Source organism: Jaculus jaculus, chromosome 12 (assembly GCF_020740685.1).
Source record: "Jaculus jaculus isolate mJacJac1 chromosome 12, mJacJac1.mat.Y.cur, whole genome shotgun sequence".
Lineage (NCBI taxonomy): Eukaryota > Metazoa > Chordata > Mammalia > Rodentia > Dipodidae > Jaculus > Jaculus jaculus.
The window spans coordinates 54,622,900-54,642,573 of record NC_059113.1 but is presented as its reverse complement, the minus strand read 5'-3'; the positions used below and the strand labels follow the sequence as shown (position 1 = coordinate 54,642,573).

Genomic DNA, 19,674 nt, shown 5'->3' with positions numbered 1-19,674 from the left:
AGGAACAGCAACTTCTCAGCTCTCGCTGATGGGTCCTAAGTTTTGAATCTTTAGCTTTTGGGCAGAAACTTTGCATCTGGATTTTAAATACAAAGTTTTAAGGGAAAGCCTGCAATTTTCTATGATCGCAGCTAGTTTCAATTTCTTAGCTCACCCCATTTCTGTTGTTTGTTACAACTTTGCCACTCCTGGGCTAGGCTTGAACACCATTTTATCAAAACCTTTACAAATCTGAGAGCATATATTTTAGTAAAAACTGCCCATAAAGTAGGTTCGTCTTGATTGCTGAGAGCCTGGATAGTAAGTCTGTGGGCAGGGTGGACATAAACTGCAGAGAGGCCCTGGCTACATGCGAGGCATCCCTGGAAAGGGATACTGGCCAAGGCAGTGGGAATATGAGGGGCAGCCCAGACTTCCCGGAGGACCACCACAAAGCTGGGCTTGGAGCAGAAGGAGGGCAAAGCGAAGCTTGGGTCGCTAGGAGCTTCCCATTAACATTACAGTAATGCAGTCGTGCGGTGCTTGAGAAAGCACCCCTAGTTACATGGAATGATTTACAGGACACCAGACTCTGCACTTCAGAGGTCTCCTGTGTACCATAAAAAAATAAATTCTAAAGGAATAATCTTTATCTGAACTAAAACTGTGGTGTAGGAAAGTCATGTCCAGCTGAGAGCAGCAGTGAGCTTTTGTTCGCTCAGGGAAAAGTCCCTGCTCTTCATCTTATTTGATTAGCATTATTTTTCCCTCTTTGGTACTCAGGTATCTTGTTAATATTTAGACATTATATACATTTTCTTTCAACTATTGTTCCCATTACGTGATCAAACAGAACAGAAGCCAGCCACATCAGCAGGAGAGGGGCCAGGCACCCAGCTGTGCCTGCCTGGGTAAAGGGACTACCTCACTCCAGTGGCCTCAGGAGATGCAGGAAGGGCTCATGTCCCTGTTCCCAGGGAGAAGAGTCTCTGATAGCCTCCCTCCCTAGATAAGACCTAAGGCAGCAGCAGTCTACATTAAATCTTCCAGAGCCTTCTGATGTTCACCACCCCAAGAGAGGAGTGCAGGGTGGACATCTCTCTGCAGAGAAAATACACTTCAGAACGTTCAGTGAGGTGACACGCAGACAGCCCTCAGCTTATTAGCTACTCAGAGCAACACTGAAGCCAGTCCAGGGGAACCCGAGTTCCTTTAGTGGGCATTACCTCTCGAAGGGCACAAGTGGGTGCACCTGTGGTTAAGGGAGCTGCGAAGGGAACAGTGTCATCTGGCAGCAGAATGTACAGTCGCCTAGCAATAGGATAGAGACAAATGTTCAGGTCTGCGCGAGCTAGGGTTGTGGGGGGACTGTGTCAAAGCTCCCCCTTCGCCAGTTTCCTGATAAGATGGGGAAACTGAAAAGACGGGAGTCGGGAGAAAAAAGTGATTTGGAAAAGGCCAGGGAGGACAGTAACCCGGGTCAGAGAAGGGAGGAAGGGTTCGGAGACCGGTTGAGTTTGTTTGGAGTCCCACGGGGAAATGTTCACGCGACACCTGGTCGCTCGCTGCCCTCAGCGTCCAGGTGCGCGGTCCCGGCGGCTGGCCTTGGGCTCTGATTCCCTCCAAGCAACTGGAGGCGAGAAGGAGCGAGCATTTCATCTCAGGCTCCCCGGGTCGGGGAAGCCCGCGTGCGGGGTGGGAAGCCCTTGGGCCCGCGCGTGGTGGCTCCGGGCTCCGAGGTGGGGTGGGTGCAGGTCTCGGCTCTCCCGGGCGCCTCGGCCCGGCCCGGCCCGGCCCGGCGCACGCGTCGGCTCCCGCGCCCAGCTCGGCTCCGCCACGGCGCGCGCGAGGCGCACCCCCTTCCCTCGGCGGCGCGGGGCGCGCGCCCGGCCCTCCGCCTCCCCTCGGCGGGCGCTCTCCGCTCCGCTCTCCCGGCAGAAAGTTAGCAGCGGGGAAGGAACTCGGGGCCGCAGCAGCGCGGCGGCCGACCCCGAGGCGGAGCCGGGGGACGCGGGGGCGCAGCATACGGAGCGGGTGTCGCCGGCGGATCCGCAAGCCCCCCTCGGTCCCCTGGCCCGAGGCTGAGGGGGGGCGGTGGTGGTGCAGGTGGCGGCGGGGGGCCACCCGGACTCCGCGAGCCGAGCGGAGAGGACGGCCATGCGGCCGGGCTGGTCCCCGGCGCAGCGGGACAGCGTCGCTCCATGCAGCCGGGGCGGCCGGGCAGCAGCAGCGGCGGCGGCGGCGGGGGCGGCGGCTGAAACCATGTCCGGGAAGCGCCGGGGGCCGCCGCTGCCGCCGCCGCGAGCCGGGAGCCGCGATGGCCCCGTGGCCCGCACCTCCTCCGCCTCCACCTCCGCCTCCACCGCTCTCTGCGCCGCCGCCGCCTCCCGGCGCCTCCGCTAAGGGCCCGCCGGCGCGCAAGCTGCTTTTCATGTGCACCTTGTCCCTGTCCGTCACCTACCTGTGCTATAGCCTCCTCGGCGGCTCGGGCTCCCTGCAGTTCCCGCTGGCGCTGCAGGAGCCCCCGGGCGCCGCCGCCGCCGCCGCCGAGTCCCCGCCGAGCCCGCCGCCGCCCTCCCCGCCGCCTCCCCGCGCGCGCCTCGGCGCCCCCTCGCCGCCGCCGCCGCCGCCGGACAACGCGAGCCGCGGGGCGCCCCCGGAGCAGCCCGCCGTCCCTGGGGCCGACGGCTGGGGGCTGGCGAGCGGCGGCGGCGGCGGCGGCGGCGGAGGGGTCGCCCGGGACGCCTGGCTCCGGAGCCCGCAGGCTGCCGGCGAGATGGTCGCGGCGCTGCCGGACAGGGACGCGCAGGAATCCAGCACCGACGAGGAGCCCGCGGGCCGGAGGACTGCCAACGCCAGTGCCAGCGGCGAGAGGGGCGCCGCCGCCAGCACCCCCGACTATGGCGAGAAGAAGCTGCCCCAGGCGCTCATCATCGGGGTCAAGAAAGGAGGCACGCGCGCGCTGCTGGAGGCCATCCGCGTCCACCCCGACGTGCGGGCGGTGGGCGTGGAGCCTCACTTCTTCGACAGGAACTACGAGAAGGGGCTGGAGTGGTACAGGTAGGACGCTGCGGGACGGGAGGCACACGCGGGGTGAGGTGGCGGGGGCACGCCGAGGGGACAGGCCGCTTTTTGTGCCCTGCGAATCAAGTCAGGGTCTCTGAGAGCCCGCGGTTCCCCACGAGGGCTCCGCGAGTCCTGGGCAGGTCGCTTCTGGCAGGAGAGCGGCGGAGAGGGCTGCTCTCCAGGAGGCCAAATGTTACTTTATTTCAGGGCTAGGGGAGGATGCTTGCCCTTGTCTGGGCGCCTCATCCTAGCAAGTCCTTTTGCGATCTACCTAGCTCCAAGCCTGGGATTCCCCAGTCCTTCCTGCCTGCGGGGTGTTTCCCAAGCCAGGAACCTGCACGGCTCTGGGCTTGCAGGTTGGAGACTTCAAGGAACGAGACACGAGAGCTAAATTGACGAAGGGGCTTTGAGATCCCCTGGAATCCAGCAAAAGTGACCTCAAAAGCGTTTGCGCAACTGGAGTTCAACTTTTGTATTTTAAGGTCAGAGCAAAATGAGCAGGGAACAGCTTCTTTAAAAAAATAAAAAAAAAAAATGATGTAGGCGCTTCGGCTTTCTAGTAAAGACAGGGTATTTCCCTCCTCCTAACTTTCCCTCTTGGCTGAAGGAATGCTGGGCTTACCTTGCATCAGGAGCCTCGGAACCTAAATAACAGTTGGTGCCCTAAGAGTATTTACACCCTGCACAGTCCCCTTCCTAATCTGTGAACCCTGGAGACAGACTGGAGCTTAAGTCCGCTAAGATGTTTCCCACCGTCAACTGGTGGTGAGAGAGGAGGAGAAAGTTAAGGGATGGTAAAATAAATGAGTAATCTAGCTTTCTTGGCAGTCACAACGTTTAAAGGAACATTGGTACAGACAAGCAAAGCGCAAACCTTCTTCATTTTATTATTTTTATTGCCCCCTTTCCCTCCCTCTCCATATCTTTGTGGACATCAGATCTGGATGGGTGGCCCCCTGTCGTTTGCCTTTCAATAATCAATTACAGTTGTCAAACAGAAACACAGCCTTTGTCAGCTAAAGTGATGCTATCATTCAACAGAGCCAGGAGGTAAAATTGTTTTGTGACAGGGTTGCTTGCCTTCCTGTTGGGGACGTGCTTTCTAGATTTAAATTACAGCCTGGGAAAGTTTTGGCCATAACTTCAGAAATATATAATGACTGTGTGTCGTGTGACTGATTTCTTTTACTTAAAAAAAATGCCTTATGCTTTAAAAGCTTGTGAGAAGTACACTTAGGCATAAACATTCCAGCACATTGCACTGAAGCAGCAAATATGTCTGTTTCAACAGCGAGAACTAATTGCAATATTTTAGAAGGCTTCAAACAGTCCCTTCCTATCAAAACACAAAATAGCAAATGCCTAATTTAACTGGAAAATCAGTATTTATAACATCACAAGCCATGGCTGCCAGTTTGTGATTATAATTAAAAAGGTGTTAGCATGATTAATGCAACAACAGCAAAATAAAGACAGGATATGATATCTGGTTAGGGCTCCATTCTTTAATGGTAGGCTGTAGGAATGTCCCGGTTTCTTCTGTGGGCTACCTTTGGCTCTAGTAGGGTAACTGTGTGTTTTCCCCTCCCCAGTTCTAATTATAAAGCTGTGTGTCATGTTAGAAGTGTCAAATACCCTTTAAGAGAGGCATAAAGTTTGGGTTTCTTTGTAGCAGGTGGAAATACAAGAGGGGGTATTTTGTTTGGACAACACATAAAGTTGATGAAGGGTGCTTGAGCTAGGAAGTTGTATGATGAGCTCCTGGGAGTTTTTTAAATTAAAGGAAAGAAGGTGACAGATTTTCTTATGTTCTTTTCTCTGAAGCTGGGAAGAGAATCTGTGTAAACTTCCTTGCTGTCACAATATAATTACGAAAGGTGGGCCAGCATTGTGGTATTTGTAACCTTCTGTTCACAGCCAACTCTTGTGGTGTTTAGGGCTTGGTAACAATATTGGTAACTGTAGAATTAGTCACCTCAGGGGCTGAGAATGAGATCCACTTGGTCAAAGAGGACCATATGACATCTCTTGGTCCTCAATCCCTCACCCAACATCTTGCCTTACAGCTCTTTATAATGCTGAGAGATGCTGATAGGAGTGAGGAAGAGAAAGGAGCCAGCTTCCTGCTGGTTCATGCCTATCTAACATAGAAGATTCTTAAGCTGTCAAAACTTGGCTGCTGGAAAGACACTAGGAAGCTCTTGGGGCTCACAGGAGTCCAGAGTCCTGGCCCTGGCTGTGGACAGCTCTGCAGTGGCTGACAGCAGTGCTTCCAGAATATTTGTGAGATTTTATCAGTTTCATTTCATCATGCTTCTTCTGCATCTCTCTCCCACGTAGGGGGAAAGGACGATAGCCACATGCTAGTATAGAAAAGCAAACAGTGGCTTTAGTTCAAACCAGCAGCATAAACCCTTCATCTTGGTTCCTTGGTCTCATGAAACCTTTTAAATGATAGAACCTGAACTTAAAACGCTGTAATCTCTTCCTATACCATGTCTGCTATCTGGAATCTATTTGTTTGATTAAAGAACCACAGATTAACTAAAGATTTTCATTTTTAAAATTTATTTATTATTTTGAATGTGTTTCATGTAGCCTTCTAATTCTGCTGTGAGAGAAAAGGTGAGCCAAGAAGAAACGGTGTTACTGTCAGTATAGCTGGCCTGACTCTTCTCACAGTGAATTAGCCCTAGAAGGTTCATTATGTGTAGTCACTCCAATTATCCCTCAATCTGGGTTTTGCTTTGTTCCTGTGCTGTTGATGTAAGGGGATATAAAGACACGATGGAGATTAGAACATGTGCATTTGATTTTCAGGGCCGCCCTGACTAATGGATTAGGATGTGTGTGTTCAAGCTGTAGAGCTTCGAGCCTCACTCACTCAGGCCAGTGGTTAATAAACTGAGTGGATTAAGCTCTCCACCCCTGCCTGCCTTCTGGTCCCTCTCTCTAAAAGGACAAAGACACAACCAAATTCCACATGAGCTGATTCAGCAGTCTGGACAGAGACTTTGAACTCTACTAAGGGATGTGACCTTGGGGCGTGGGGTGGGGGGCAGGCTGGTTGCCACTGTAGAACTCATCAATGTGACAGGAGGACATGAGCAGTTGCCTCCCCGTGGCTTACATGCTGTACTGTGCCCATGACAACTTTGCTTTGGAACCCACCAGCCCCAGGGGGATGGGAGGTGACTCTGTTTTTTTATCCTCAAGGTCCCAGCCCCAATGGCTGGGGAAAACTCACCCAGGAGCATGTTTCAGAAAATCCTCCTTGTGCTCCTCAGTGGAAAAAAAAAATCAGTGGTCAGTAGCATTATTCCCAGTTGGTGTCTGGAGAGAGGATGGGGGCCAGAAAAGCGCTGGTATTAATGGAATGCCAACTATAGTGGTGGCTGGACATGTTAGCCCACCATAGAGTCCAGATGATGTTGTGAGCTAGAGAGCAGCATTTTCCTTTTACAGACAGCATTTCTTTTCTTCCAAGGGGTGAAGGACTGGCTCAGGTTCCTTGAGCTGGCTGGTGCTGAGGTCGAGGTTTGCATCCACATCTGTCCATTTACAAACAAGTGTGACTTTCTTTTTTTTTTTTTTGACCATGTGCCTAGCACTGTTTTAGGTACAAAGGGTAAAGTGGGGAGTAAGGTGTTTGAGGTATGTATTCTCCTATCTTTAGTAGAAGGGCAGGGGAGACAGTACACAGGCAAATCAAACAGCAGACCGTGAGAATGTGAGCATTCCTGTGATAGAGGCTGTGGAGAAGAACCTAATGGGTGGCCTGGAGCTCCTCTGTCCAATGTGACAAATGTCATGGGCATATGACTGTTTAGCAGGTGAAATGTACTGTGAGTGTAAAATGTCTGGGATGCTAAATTAGTCATCATTAATTTAGTTAAATTATGTGTGTGTATGTATGCATTTATGCGTGTGTGAATGTGTATCAAGCATGCATGTGTGTGTATAAGTGTGCCTCTGTCACTGTGCATATGTGGAGGTCTTGAGGACAATGTTAGGGTGTTTGTCCTCTGCTTCCATCTTGCTTAAGACAGCATCTCACATGTTGTTTCTTTACTGTTACATGTATGTGTGTCTGTCTAGCTGGCCTGTGACCTTCTGTTTGGGGTCACACCTGTCTCCTGTTGCACATCCAGATTACAGACTTGTGTGCCACTTGTCCTCTGGTTTTATGTGGGTACTAGGGAATTACAATTGGGCTGGAAGGCTTGTGAGGAAGTTTCTTTAACTGCCGAGTCATCTCCCCAGCCCACCGTTAGTAATTTTATATTGATAGCATGTTGAAATGTGAATATTTACACTAAGCTAAATGAAATATAATATTAAATTAACTGTTTTTTAGTGGCTCTGAGGTTTGAACCCAGTCTCCTACATGCTAGGCAAGTTGTACCACTGACCAACAGGCTGATCCTTTACTTTTTAAAAAACCATTTAAATATGGCTGCTAGACAATTTAAAAGTATACTTTTGACCCATAGTCATTCTGTTGGACAACACTTGTTCACTGAAGAACTTTTGAAACTTTTTTTTTTTTGTTATTGTATTTATTTTAGAGTGAGAGACAGAGAGAAAGAGGCAGAGATAGAGAGAGAGAATGGGTGTGCCAGGGCCTCCAGCCACTGCAAACAAACTCCAGACGCGTGCGCCCCCTTGTGCATCTGGCTAACGTGGGTCCTGGGGAATCAAGCCTCGAACCAGAGTCCTGAGGCTTCACAGGCAAGCGCTTAACAGCTAAGCCATCTCTCCAGCCCACTTTTGAAACTTTTAAGTAGGTTTCGAGGAGGCGGGGAGAGGTTGGCACTGAGATTTTGCAACTCTTAGTGTATCAGAGGAGGAGTGGATGCTTTGGAGCTCACCTGCCTTGTAATAGCCACTGTTGTTCCAACTACCCTTCCATATGCAAAGGTGGCATCAGGTTGCTGGCTTTTCACTCATTAATGTGATGTGCCCTTAATTGCCATATATGTGGGTAACTTGAATTTATAAGGAAGACTTGAAAGGCAGGAAAATCAACATGCTCTAAGCATGGCTTTGTTCTGTTAGGTGCCACTTTGCTTCTGCTGATCTCTGTTTCTTAGGTCCTGAGGGTACAGAATCTCCATAGGATCCCTTCTTCCCCTGAAACACTCTAACTCTGGGACACCCTTCTGAAGTAGACTATTTAGTGACATGCAGGAGAACTAAGCCATAGGGTGCAGAACATGTCTACATTTCTGAGCCAGAGGCCATTACATGCTCATTGCCTGATCTTGGGCAAGTTAATATCACAAAACCTCAGTTTCTTCATCTACAGAATGGACTCAATATCACCTGCTTCCAAAGGACTGTGTGATGATGGAGTGAAATGGGATTTCAAGTGTCTTCTATAGTATTCATGACATGGGAAATTTCTTTGCTTTTCTCCTTAAATGCATTTTCCTTCAATGCCTTCCTTTTATCCTGCCCACTAGTACAGAGGGCTCTAAAGAGAAAGCTGTAATACATTTCTCATTTGAATATAGCCTTTTATTTCGAGATTATGTCTGAAGGAGGGATTGTAAGCCCTGGAGCAGCTCTTCAGTAGCTCTCCAGAGGATAATCGAAGGCAGGATCTGGGATTCTGTCTATTATCACTAGCAAAGAAGGAGGAGAAGAGGCTGATTTCCCAGAGGTAACCATGGCTTCATTCTCCACACAGGACTGATGGGCTGCCACACTGTCATGCTCTTGGGCTTCTAGTAAGGGGCATATGCCATTTGTCCCTGATAACCAGAGGCAGTGGAATACCAGGTGGGTGCTTCTGAGCTATAAGATTTATGGAAGAACAAAAGGTGCTAGAGGATGTAGGACAGGTGCTTGGGATTCAAGACAGATGTTGGAAGGTGAAGGTCAGGTGCTGGAGACACAGAATAGGTGCTGGAGGATGCAGGACAGGTGCTGTAGGATACACAACAGGTGCTGGGGATACAGGACAGGTGTTGGAGGATGCAGGGCAGGTACTGGAGGATACACAGCAGGTGCTGGAGGATGCAGGTCAGGTGCTAGAGGATGCAGGACAGGTGCTGGAGGATGTACGACAGGTACTGGAGGATACATGACAGGTGCTGAAGGATACAGTACAGGTTCTGGAGGATACACGACAGGTTCTAGAGGAAGCAGGATGGGTGCTGGAGGATGCAGGACAGGTGCTGGAGGCTACACAACAGGTGCTGGGGATGCCTGATGCTCACTAGACCCTATCACATCTCCTGACTTGAGACTTGGTGTCATCACTCTTGTGCTCCAACCATAAGAACATGATTTTTTTTTTATTTTTGTATGCCATACCAGACATTTTTTACTTTTTAAAAATATTTTTTAGAGTTTTTATTTACTTGAGAGATAGAGAGAGAGAGAGAGAGAGAGTGAGAGAGAGAGAGAGAGAGAGAGAGAGAAAGAGAAATAGAGAGAATGGGTGCACCAGGGCTTCCAGCCACTGCAAACGAACTCCAGACACGTGTGCCCCCTTGTACATCTGGCTAACATGGGTTCTGGGGAATCGAGCCTTGAACAAGGGTCCTTAGGCTTCACAGGCAAGCATTTAACCACTAATCCATCTCTCCAGCTCCCATTTTTTACTTTTTAAAAATGTTTTATTTTTATTTATTTATTTGAAAGAGAGAAAGAGGCAGACAGAGAGCACACCTGAGCATCTAGCCACTGCAAACAAACTCTAGATGCATGTGCCACTTTGTGCATTTGGCTTATGTGGGTCCTGGGGAATTAAAGTTGGGTTCTTTGGCTTTGCAGGCAAGTGCCTTAATGGTTAAGTCATCTCTGCAGCCCTAAATATTTTTTAGCTTTAAATCAAGTCAGTGGAGAGGCCTGGAGACTTCAGGTGAATGAAAGATCGCTAGAGTTATACATTTGAAAGTTTAAAATTTTTGGGCTTTGCATAATGGTTGATATCTCTGGAAGGGATTGAACCACCACCCTGCTAAAGTCATCTCTTAATTCCATTGGTTTTGTGGTTTAACGAGCTACTCTGTAACTGTTTTGGGAATTTCATTCTGAAATTATAATTCACCGAGAGAGACTTTCAGCCCACTTTGACATTAATTAAAAGCAGAATGTTGATTCTATTTTTAATTCTCAGTATTTAGGATTGCCTTCTTTAAAAATATTATTTTTAAACTTTATTTTGGAACATACAAGCATATACATCACTTCTCATTGCTGGGGAAAAGTATTTGTCCAGAAGCAGCTTATGAAAGGAAAACAGGTTTGAGGTGGCTTCTTGTCCCAGGTTATAGTTCATCATAACAGAAAAGGCATGATGGCAGGAACTGGACACATTCAGTCCAATAGTAAGGAAGCGGATCTGAGAGATAAATGCTGCTGCTAAGTTAGCTTCTGCTTTTTATATACTCCTGACCTCAGCCTGTGTAGTAGTGCTGCCCACAGTTAAGGTTGGTTTTTGTACTTCAGTTACTCTAATCAGTATAATCCCTCACATGATTCTAGGTCCTGTTAAGTTGATAATCAATATAAGCTATCATAAGTCTACCCCTTGTCCCTTGATATTCAAGTATATCACTTTTAAGCGATAGCCTTCCATCCCTTGTCCTCATAGGCTCACAGCCATCTTATGATGCATTCAGTCCGACTTATTTCCCATAGTTACAACACTGCTTCATATTGTCAGTGTAAATTCTTTCCTGAGACTTGGGCAACTCCCAGCTGTGAGCTTCTTTAATTTTTTTTTTTATTTGTTTATTTGAGAGCGACAGACACAGAGAGAAAGACAGATAGAGGGAGAGAGAGAGAATGGGCGCGCCAGGGCTTCCAGCCTCTGCAAATGAACTCCAAACGCGTGCGCCCCCTTGTGCATCTGGCTAACGTGGGACCTGGGGAACTGAGCCTTGAACCGGGGTCCTTAGGCTTCACAGGCAAGCGCTTAACTGCTAAGCCATCTCTCCAGCCCTATGAGCTTCTTTAACATCAGAAAATAACTTAAATAGTTTCAACATGCATAGGCACAAAGTAAACATTCCAAATCCCAAAGAGTAGAAATTCAGCAAAGAATGATGAAACAAAAGCAACACCAAAATCCAGGAGGTCCAATAACATATCTTGCAGCTTCATGTTTGGCATCTAGGATTCATGATGAGATATGAGATCATGTGTGTTCCAAGTGGCTTTGGTAGCTCCCCATCAGCTGTGATGCTCTAGCCTCTTTTGTGGTCCAGATCTGCCCTGAACTCACAGCTTTTCATGGTAGATGTTCTTATGGTCCAGGCATCTTCTAACATCATAAGGTATCCTATACAACTTATAGTTCATCTTCAGTCTCTTGCAATGGCTTCTACTGGTCTCCATGCAGGGATTCTGACCCTGCCTCACAACACATAGCCTCAGTGGCTCTCTGGAACTGTGGTGAAATATTCTATCACTTACTGTATCTTGCATCTTTCACTCTTTTAAACCTGTACCCTACGGACAGTGCTGCCAGGTTCTGCTGTCATATCAGGATGAAGCCTGGCATCCATGAAACATGGCTATAGCAGTCTCTGCATGTTAACCTTGGGGAGCAGAGACCTCCTTCAGCATTTTTTCCTCCAGGTCTTTGCTTTTCAAAAGAATTCACATTCTTCTTATCTTTAAACTTCAATGGGTTGGGTCTTGCCCTCAGGACATCATTCCTGTTGTTACAGTATAGAGTGGTATTACCCCAGTATAGACTTCCCTTCTTCAACATTTATAGCTGAAGCCACAGTTCTGTGCCTGAGACAAGCATTGTCTACATTTCTTCCAGTGTTAACTTTATGTTTTTCATATCTTTCATATCAGTATTTTTGCCTCTTTCACAGTAGATCTGAATTAGGGCAGCACAGAGAAACCATGCCACAGACTCAGTGCTTTTTTGCTTTAAATTTCCTCCAACAAGCACAAACACCAAACACATTAAATATAAATTATTTTTTTAAGTTAACCTTTGTTCAAGTTTATAGAACAGCAAAGTGGTTTTTTTTTTTTTTCTTTCCCCTATAATATCACATGAACTGCTTCTTCTAGCCAAGTTTTCAATAGTGTTCATATTCCCATCTGGAACCTCATAACCTGAGCCACCACAGTCCACATTTCTCTTATCCTTCTGGCATTTGAAACTCCCACCAGAATGGCTCATTAAGCTCTGCTTACAGCATTATATGGCTTCTCTAGTCCAAAGTTCCAAGGACTTCCACATTCTCCCACAAACCATATGGATAGGTTTAACACAGCAACAACTCTGTTTGTCAGAAACAATTTACTGTATAAGTTATCTTCTTGTTGCTGGGTTAAAATACCTTACAAACATAAGTTTTGGGGAGGAAGTATTTATTTCAGCTTATAGTTTGAGGTTAATACACTCTATCATGGTAGAGGAGGCATGGTGGTGATAGCTTGAGGCATCTGGTCACCTTCAGCACAGTGAGGATCTATATGATGAATGCTACAGCTCAGATTGATCTCTTCATTTTATACAGTGTAACCTACAGAATGGTGCCTTCCCACCTCAATTAATTTAATCAAGATAATCCCTCACAGTTGATTCTAGGTCCTGTGACATTGACAACCAATATGAACCATTGCAGCACATTTACAAATGAACAAAGTAACATATGACTTAACCCATATATGTATTTTGTACATATGCACATATATATATTTTGGGGGATTAAAACTTAGAGAAATTGAACTTCATTGATTACAACCCAAAAGATATTTTATTGGCTTGTGTGACTGAGAAGTGTATAGAGTCATGGGATTCAGGAAAAGCTAGATCCAGGGACTCAAAGGGTGTTACCAGGCCTTAGAATATTTTCTTCCTCTGTGATATTTGTCTCCATTTTTCTTCCTTCTCACATGGGCTGTTTCATCACATTTTATTCAAGATGTTAAGTATAAAAGATCCATGTAAACATTTTTTTTTTTTACCAATCCTTTAGGAAATAATTTTTATGAATATATGGAAATGACTTTGTATAAGGTTGGAACATGTGTCCATTCCTAAAACAGTAATTGATTATATACTCCTGAGGACATGGTTATTAGCAATCTCTTTAGCTTGAGGTAGTTGTAGGACTAGGGAAGCAGGGTTGGTTCTATTGAAACCACAGGAGGTAGTTTGTCTATAGGAGCATATAGGTTTGATTACTAGACAAATGATAGCCAGGTAGACCAGTTGTCTATAAAACATGAAGCTTCACTCTGGACTGGGTTCATGATCTCTAATCTAACATTTTAATTGTGAACACATCCAAAGGATTAGTCTGAGTCAGAGTTCAGTGTACTTGCTATTCAATCTATTCATTTATTCATTAAACACTGTATGTTGTGTGCTGGGCATGAACTAAACATGGCTAGTGAGCTGAAAGAGCTCACTGAGGGGAGAAGTAATCATGTAAATGATTTTTTTTTTTTTGCTCAAATAGAATTTATTGCAAGAATGAAAGGATGGTTCAATCTCAGGATATTTAATAATGTGATTTATTATTAATATCAATACCACATATTTTATGGATGTTAAAAGAGAAGTTTAGGGCTGGAATGGTCTAGCAGTTAAGGCATTTGCCTGCAAAGCCTAAGGACCCAGGTTCAATTTCCCAGTACCCACATAAGCTAAATGCTCTTTCAAATAAATAATAAATAAAAAATTTAAAGAAATAAAAAAGAGAAGTTTAACAGCTAGTATGATTTCTTTGAACCAACTGAATAGTAAGATAGGATCATACACAAATGTCAGCATTATCTTCCTGATACAACACTAGAATTCCCATTACATCCAGAACTGGATAAGAATGCCTGTTACTAACCAACTGCTCAAGATTATTAGATAATACAATTAGATGAGAAAAAGAAAGAAAGGCAGGGGAGGTATAATTACCACTATTTGCAAATAATTTCTTATATTTTTTAAAAACTCAAAAGAATGAATATCCTCCTAAATTAGTTAGAAATAATGATCAAATTCATTAAGGTGGCTGGTGGGGAAATGATACGAGAGCTATTGTTGCCTGTGTTAACTACTTTGAAATGTAATGGAAGAAATTATTCTTGCTATAGAACCAAAGATAGAACATAAGAATAAACTTTGCAAAAAGTACACTTTTAAGAGCCTCAACCCCCCCCCAAAAAAAATCGAAAACAAAAACTAAAATAATGGAAAGATACCCTCTCTTTAGGAAAGGTATAGCTTTTTCTGTTATCCTTTCTTCTCTCCCTTCTTCTCCTTCCACATTTCTATTGTTTGTTTAATCAGTTGCTGCCTCAGTAGAGGTCAGGTGTGTTTAACCATCATTTGAATAACGCTGTTTATAAGAAGATGGCCAATATGTAGTTCTTCATATGCAGGATTTCTCTACTTTCTACAATTTGATTGCAAGATAAAACATGGCAAGACAACTATTTCTGTTCAGATCCACAAAGTGTTATGATTCTTTTCAGGGGCTTCACTGCTTTGTTCCCCAAATTCATGGCAGACAGACCATCATCAAGGCATGAGTGACATTTGAACTAGTCTGAGTGAATGAACACAGGTGCACTCAGTCTGTTATAAAACAGAAAGTAAGTCAGTGACTGTTGTAGTCAGGTTCCCATTGCTGGTAGAAATTACCCAACCAGAGCAGCTTGTGGGAAAAAAGAGGTTTATTTTGGCTTATAGGCTTGAGGGGGAAGCTCCATGATGGCAGTGAAAATGATGGCATGAGAAGAGGATGGACATCACCCACTGGCCCATATAATGTGGACAATAGACACAGGAAAGTGTGCCAAACACGGGAAGGGGAAAACTGGCTGTAACACCCATAAGCCCACCCCCAACAATATACTCTCTCCCGGAGGCATTAATTCCCAAAGCTCCATCATCTGGGAACCTAGCATTCAGAACACCTAAGTTTTTTGGGGACACTTGAATCAAACCACCACATTCTGCCCCTGGCCCCCATAAATTGATAACTATCAATGATGTAAAATGCAATACATTCAGTCCAACTTTAAAAGTCCACATATTTTTTTAATCAATCACAGTGGTGCTCATACATCGCCATAGTCCAAGGTCTTTTAAGTGAGCCATAATACCCCACCCCCAAATCCTCCCAAATCCCATAATGGCACAGAATAAACATTTACACTGCAAAAGATGACATTGGGCATAGCAAAGAAATATTCAACCAATAAAAGATTTAAGATAACCAGGGCAAACATCAGACTCTGTAGCTTCAAGTCTAACAACTCTAGCCAGTGACAAATCTCCAAGTCCGATAATTCTAAACAGCAGCAAGTTTCTGGTATTTCAATTCTGCTCCTCCAGCTAGGCTACTCACAGTCCTGGAAAACTTCATCCAGGGCTGACAGCTTTCCTTAGCAGCCATCTCATGGTGCTGGCATCTCTACTGGGTCTCCACTCATCCTCATGGCCCCATGGGGTCTTCATGCAGGCAACCAGCAAACTTGCTTCACACTTCCTATGGCCATTTCCAAAACACAAGACTGTGTTGCAAACTCAATGACCTCTTTTTCCTACATTTCTTACACTCCATAATACCAGGTAGGGTGCCAATTTGTTAAACCAGGGGGCAACAAAACAGACTTTGAAGAACAGGACACTTCTTGAACACTCAGGCCCCTCCAAAAGAGTCTACAGTTCTTCCTGTTGTCCCAGTGCAGGTCAGCTGGCCCAATCTCAGAGGCTGTAATCTCTCAATTGCAGCTGGATGGGCAATAGTTTACCCAAAGATTTTTCATTCTGTGCCATATCCCTCTGCTCACACCAGTTCATTTCTATGCAAAGCAACCCTGCACAGTTTCTCAGGACATGGGCATAACAACAAGCTTCTCACACAAACTGCTAGCCCAGTCCAAGCAAAGCTCTTTTTCACCCTCATAAGCCAAACCTCACAGTGCATAGTTCTTACTGCATTCAGGTCTTCCAACTCTGACCAAAATACTCCATCAAGCTGTACTTACAGCTCCACAAGACATCCCTTAGGCCAAGGCTTTAAATCCTTCCACATTCCTCTTGAAAATCAGCTCCAAAATGCCAAATCCACACAGTCAGGTGTCTAGCAGTAATCCCACTCCCTGGTACGACTTTACTGTTGAAGTCAGGTTCACATTGCTGGTGGAAATCACCCAACCAGAGCAGCTTGTGGGAAAAAGAAGTCTATTTTGGCTTACATGCTCTAGGAGGAAGCTCCATGATGGCAGGGAAAATGATGGGATGAGCAGAGGGTGGACATCACCCCCTTGCCCATATAACATGGACAACAGGAACAGGAGAGTGTGCCAAACATTACAAGGGGAAACTAGGTATAACACCTGTAAGCCAGTCCCCAACAATATACTCTCTCCAGGAGATGTTAATTCCCAAACCTCCATCAGCTGGGAACCTAGCATTCAGAACACCTAAGTTTTTGGGGGACACCTGTTCAAACCACCACAGTGACAAATGAAGGTTATTTTAGGGAGTAGAAGGTTTGAGTCTGAAAGACAAAAAGTTGTGTTGGTGGTCCAGTGCCTTTCCAGGTGTTAAAATCATTCAGTCTTTGCAATAGCCCTGGGAGATAATGGTGGTGTTATGATTTGAATATAAAATGCCCCCTAAGGCTTATACATGGGCAGGTTGGTTCCCAGGTGGTAGCACTATTTTGGGAGATTCTAGGAGCTTTTGGAGGTGGGGCAAAGTAGAGGAAGTAGGTAACTGGGAGGTACCTTTGAAGGTTATACCTGATCCCTAGTCCCTCCTTTGCTCTGCTTCTTATCATCCAGGAGGTTAGCAGCCTCCTCCTTTATAGGCTTCTACCACCATGATGTTCTGTCCAAGCACATGGGACCAAGCAAGCATGCCCCAAAAACTTTGAAACGATGAGCAAAGTAAATTTTTCCTCCGGTAAGTTGTTTGTGTCAGGCAATTGATCATAGGTGACTACTACCCACATTTACAAGTGACAGAACTAAGACACAGGGAGGTGGATGGAGTATTGGCCCCAAATGTGAAGTTGGTGTTTGAACCATAGTGTGTGGCCTCAGATGTATGGCATTTCTTTGTATTGTCTCAGAGCTCTTCTCCATCAGAAACATACCTTCTGGCATCATGGAGTGAATGGCAAACACTGAGTAGCATTTCCTTGCTTTCGTTTGTCCTGAGTGCTACACAGGCATAGGCTCACTCAGAACCTGGCCCTAACCAAACCCTGGGGGTGGTTTGCTTTCTGTCTTGGGACCATGACCAGGTCATTCTCACGTCAGGATCATTTTGTTCTCATTACTTTTTTTCCTCAAATGCTCTGTCCCCAATTCCTAAACTGCCAGTGTCTTCTTTTCTATCTTTCAGGTGTTGGCTGAAATTTTAACTCCTCAACAGACTGTTTCCAACCATGTAAAGGCTGTCCAATTCTGAGTTTGTACTTCTTTTCTTTCTTCAGAGCATATATTACCCTCCTAAGTTATCCTTGTTACTTATTCCCCCCCACTGGAAGGGTAACAACATAAAAGCAAGAATCTTATTGAGACATCTTGTTCTTTGCCAGTGCTCAAGCATAAGTAGGAACCTGATAGGTGGTAGTTTATTAATTTCCAATAAAGAAATAATGAATTAATGAGCAAAAGGAGGGCCTTCTGTATTTATTACTATTGACCTCTGAGAAGAGAGAACATTCACATTTCTTGGGAACTTTTGGCTAAGAATTGTTCTAAGCATTTTTCTATACTAATTCTCAAGATTATTTTGGATGTAAGGGAAAAAAAGACTTGCAAGCTTGTGTAGCCATATTATGTCCTAAGGTTCTTAGAGCATGCCAAGTTATTACTGTTTCCTCACCATCCCCTTGTGAAATAAATCTTTCCTCATCCCACTTTTGTAAATATAGATACTTTGGAAGGGCAAGCAGCATTTTCAAAGGCATATAAGCAGGCTTTCATGAGCCAGGTGTCTTCTCAGTATGACATACAGCTTTTGAGGCCTAGCCTCTGTCTCTGTAGTGATCAGTTTTAGGAGAACAGCATGAGTTATTTCTGATAGACTATTTTTCTCCAAGAGTGTTTGGGATTATGTTTCTCTAAATGCATTATCAAATTCTGATTATGACTAGACATGGTAACACATACCTATAAACCCCAGAGCAGGAGCACCATGAGTATGAGGCTAGTATAAAATACTGCGTGATAGCATGATATTGAATCAAGAATTATACATATTACATTTAATAATCCGATAGATGCAAAGAGGTCTGGTTTTGATTTGGGATCATCACTGTAGATGTAGATCTGTCATTCTTCATGCCTCTAGGCTAAACGTTCTTCTGGCATTTAGGACTTTGGGAGCTACTGGTGCTGAGGAAATATTTGAGTCAAATCATAGGTCAGTTTGACTTTTAGAGTCATGTGACATTTTACTTATTCACTTATTTTAGTGTGTGTGTGTGTGTGTGTGTGTGTGTGTACATGCTCCAGAGGTTGACATCATGCTTTTTTTTTTTTTTAATTTATTTATTTGAGAGCGACAGACACAGAGAGAAAGACAGATAGAGGGAGAGAGAGAATGGGCGCGCCAGGGCTTCCAGCCTCTGCAAACGAGCTCCAGACGCGTGCGCCCCCTTGTGCATCTGGCTAACATGGGACCTGGGGAACCGAGCCTCGACCCGGGGTCCTTAGGCTTCACAGGCAAGCGCTTAACCGCTAGGCCATCTCTCCAGCCTGACATCATGCTTTTTAACACCTTTAACTTCTCTCTCGGCCAGAGTTTCTCACTGAAACTAGAGCCCATTGATTTAGATGGACTAGATAGCCAGTAAACCCCAGGGATTCCCTGTCTACCCCTCCCAAGTGCTGGGGTTATAGGCATGTTCCGCCATGCTTGGCATTTTGTGTGGGTTCTGAGGGTCTGAACTTAGGTCCTCATACTTGTAGTGTAAGTACTTTAACCACTGAGCAAGCTCACCAGCCCATGTGGCATTTTGTTTGTTTATTTTTATTTATTTGAGAGTGACAGAGAAAGAAAGAGGGAGGGAGGGAGGAAAAGAGAGAGAGAGAGAGAGAGAGAGAGAGATAGAGAATGGGCGCACACCAGGGTCTCCAGTCATTGCAAATGAACTCCAGATGCATGCGCCATCTTGTGCATCTGGCTTACATGAGCCCTGGGGAATGAGCTTTCACAGGCAAGAACTTAACAGCTAAGCCCTCTCTTCAGCCCCCATGTGGCATTTTAATAAGTACAGTGGACCAGATATCAGAATATAAGCATTTGCATTAGAGTACTCCATCTACCTCACTTTGTGTGCATAGACAGATACTTAATCTTTGAACCATTGTTTCCTCATCTTCCAAATGGGAATAACAGCTTCTCACAACACCATGGTGAATTTGCAAAGGGAGAGTGATGGCACTTGCTGGAAGCTAGCTTGTCTACATATGTTGGTTGTTATTAATCCATGCACGTCTTCATGAATTCCTCTAGGTAATTGGTTTTCTGGGATGTTGCACTCCAGGGAGTACCTGAAATACAGGACAAGCCCTCTTATCATAAAGTTAGATTAAGAAGTTTAATTTATAGAAACTATTATATAGCATGGATACCCCACGTTCTTAGTGCAGACTGCAGAGAGTTCCAGAGAACTC

At 45.5% G+C, this 19,674-nt stretch overlaps 1 protein-coding gene across 2 annotated transcripts in view; it reads left to right on the top strand.

Annotated features, from left to right (window-relative positions):
* Positions 1-2,296: 2,296 nt before the first annotated feature.
* Positions 2,297-19,674, top strand: part of Hs3st4 (heparan sulfate-glucosamine 3-sulfotransferase 4) — a 443,755-nt gene continuing 426,377 nt past the window's right edge. Inside the window, exon 1 of one of the 2 annotated variants that reach the window (XM_004668337.2) lies at positions 2,297-3,039. In XM_004668337.2, coding sequence (XP_004668394.2) covers positions 2,297-3,039 — 743 coding nt within the window. Of the gene's footprint in view, positions 3,040-8,779; positions 8,830-19,674 lie in introns of those variants that run through there. The other variant, XM_045131890.1, reaches the window with a different exon arrangement.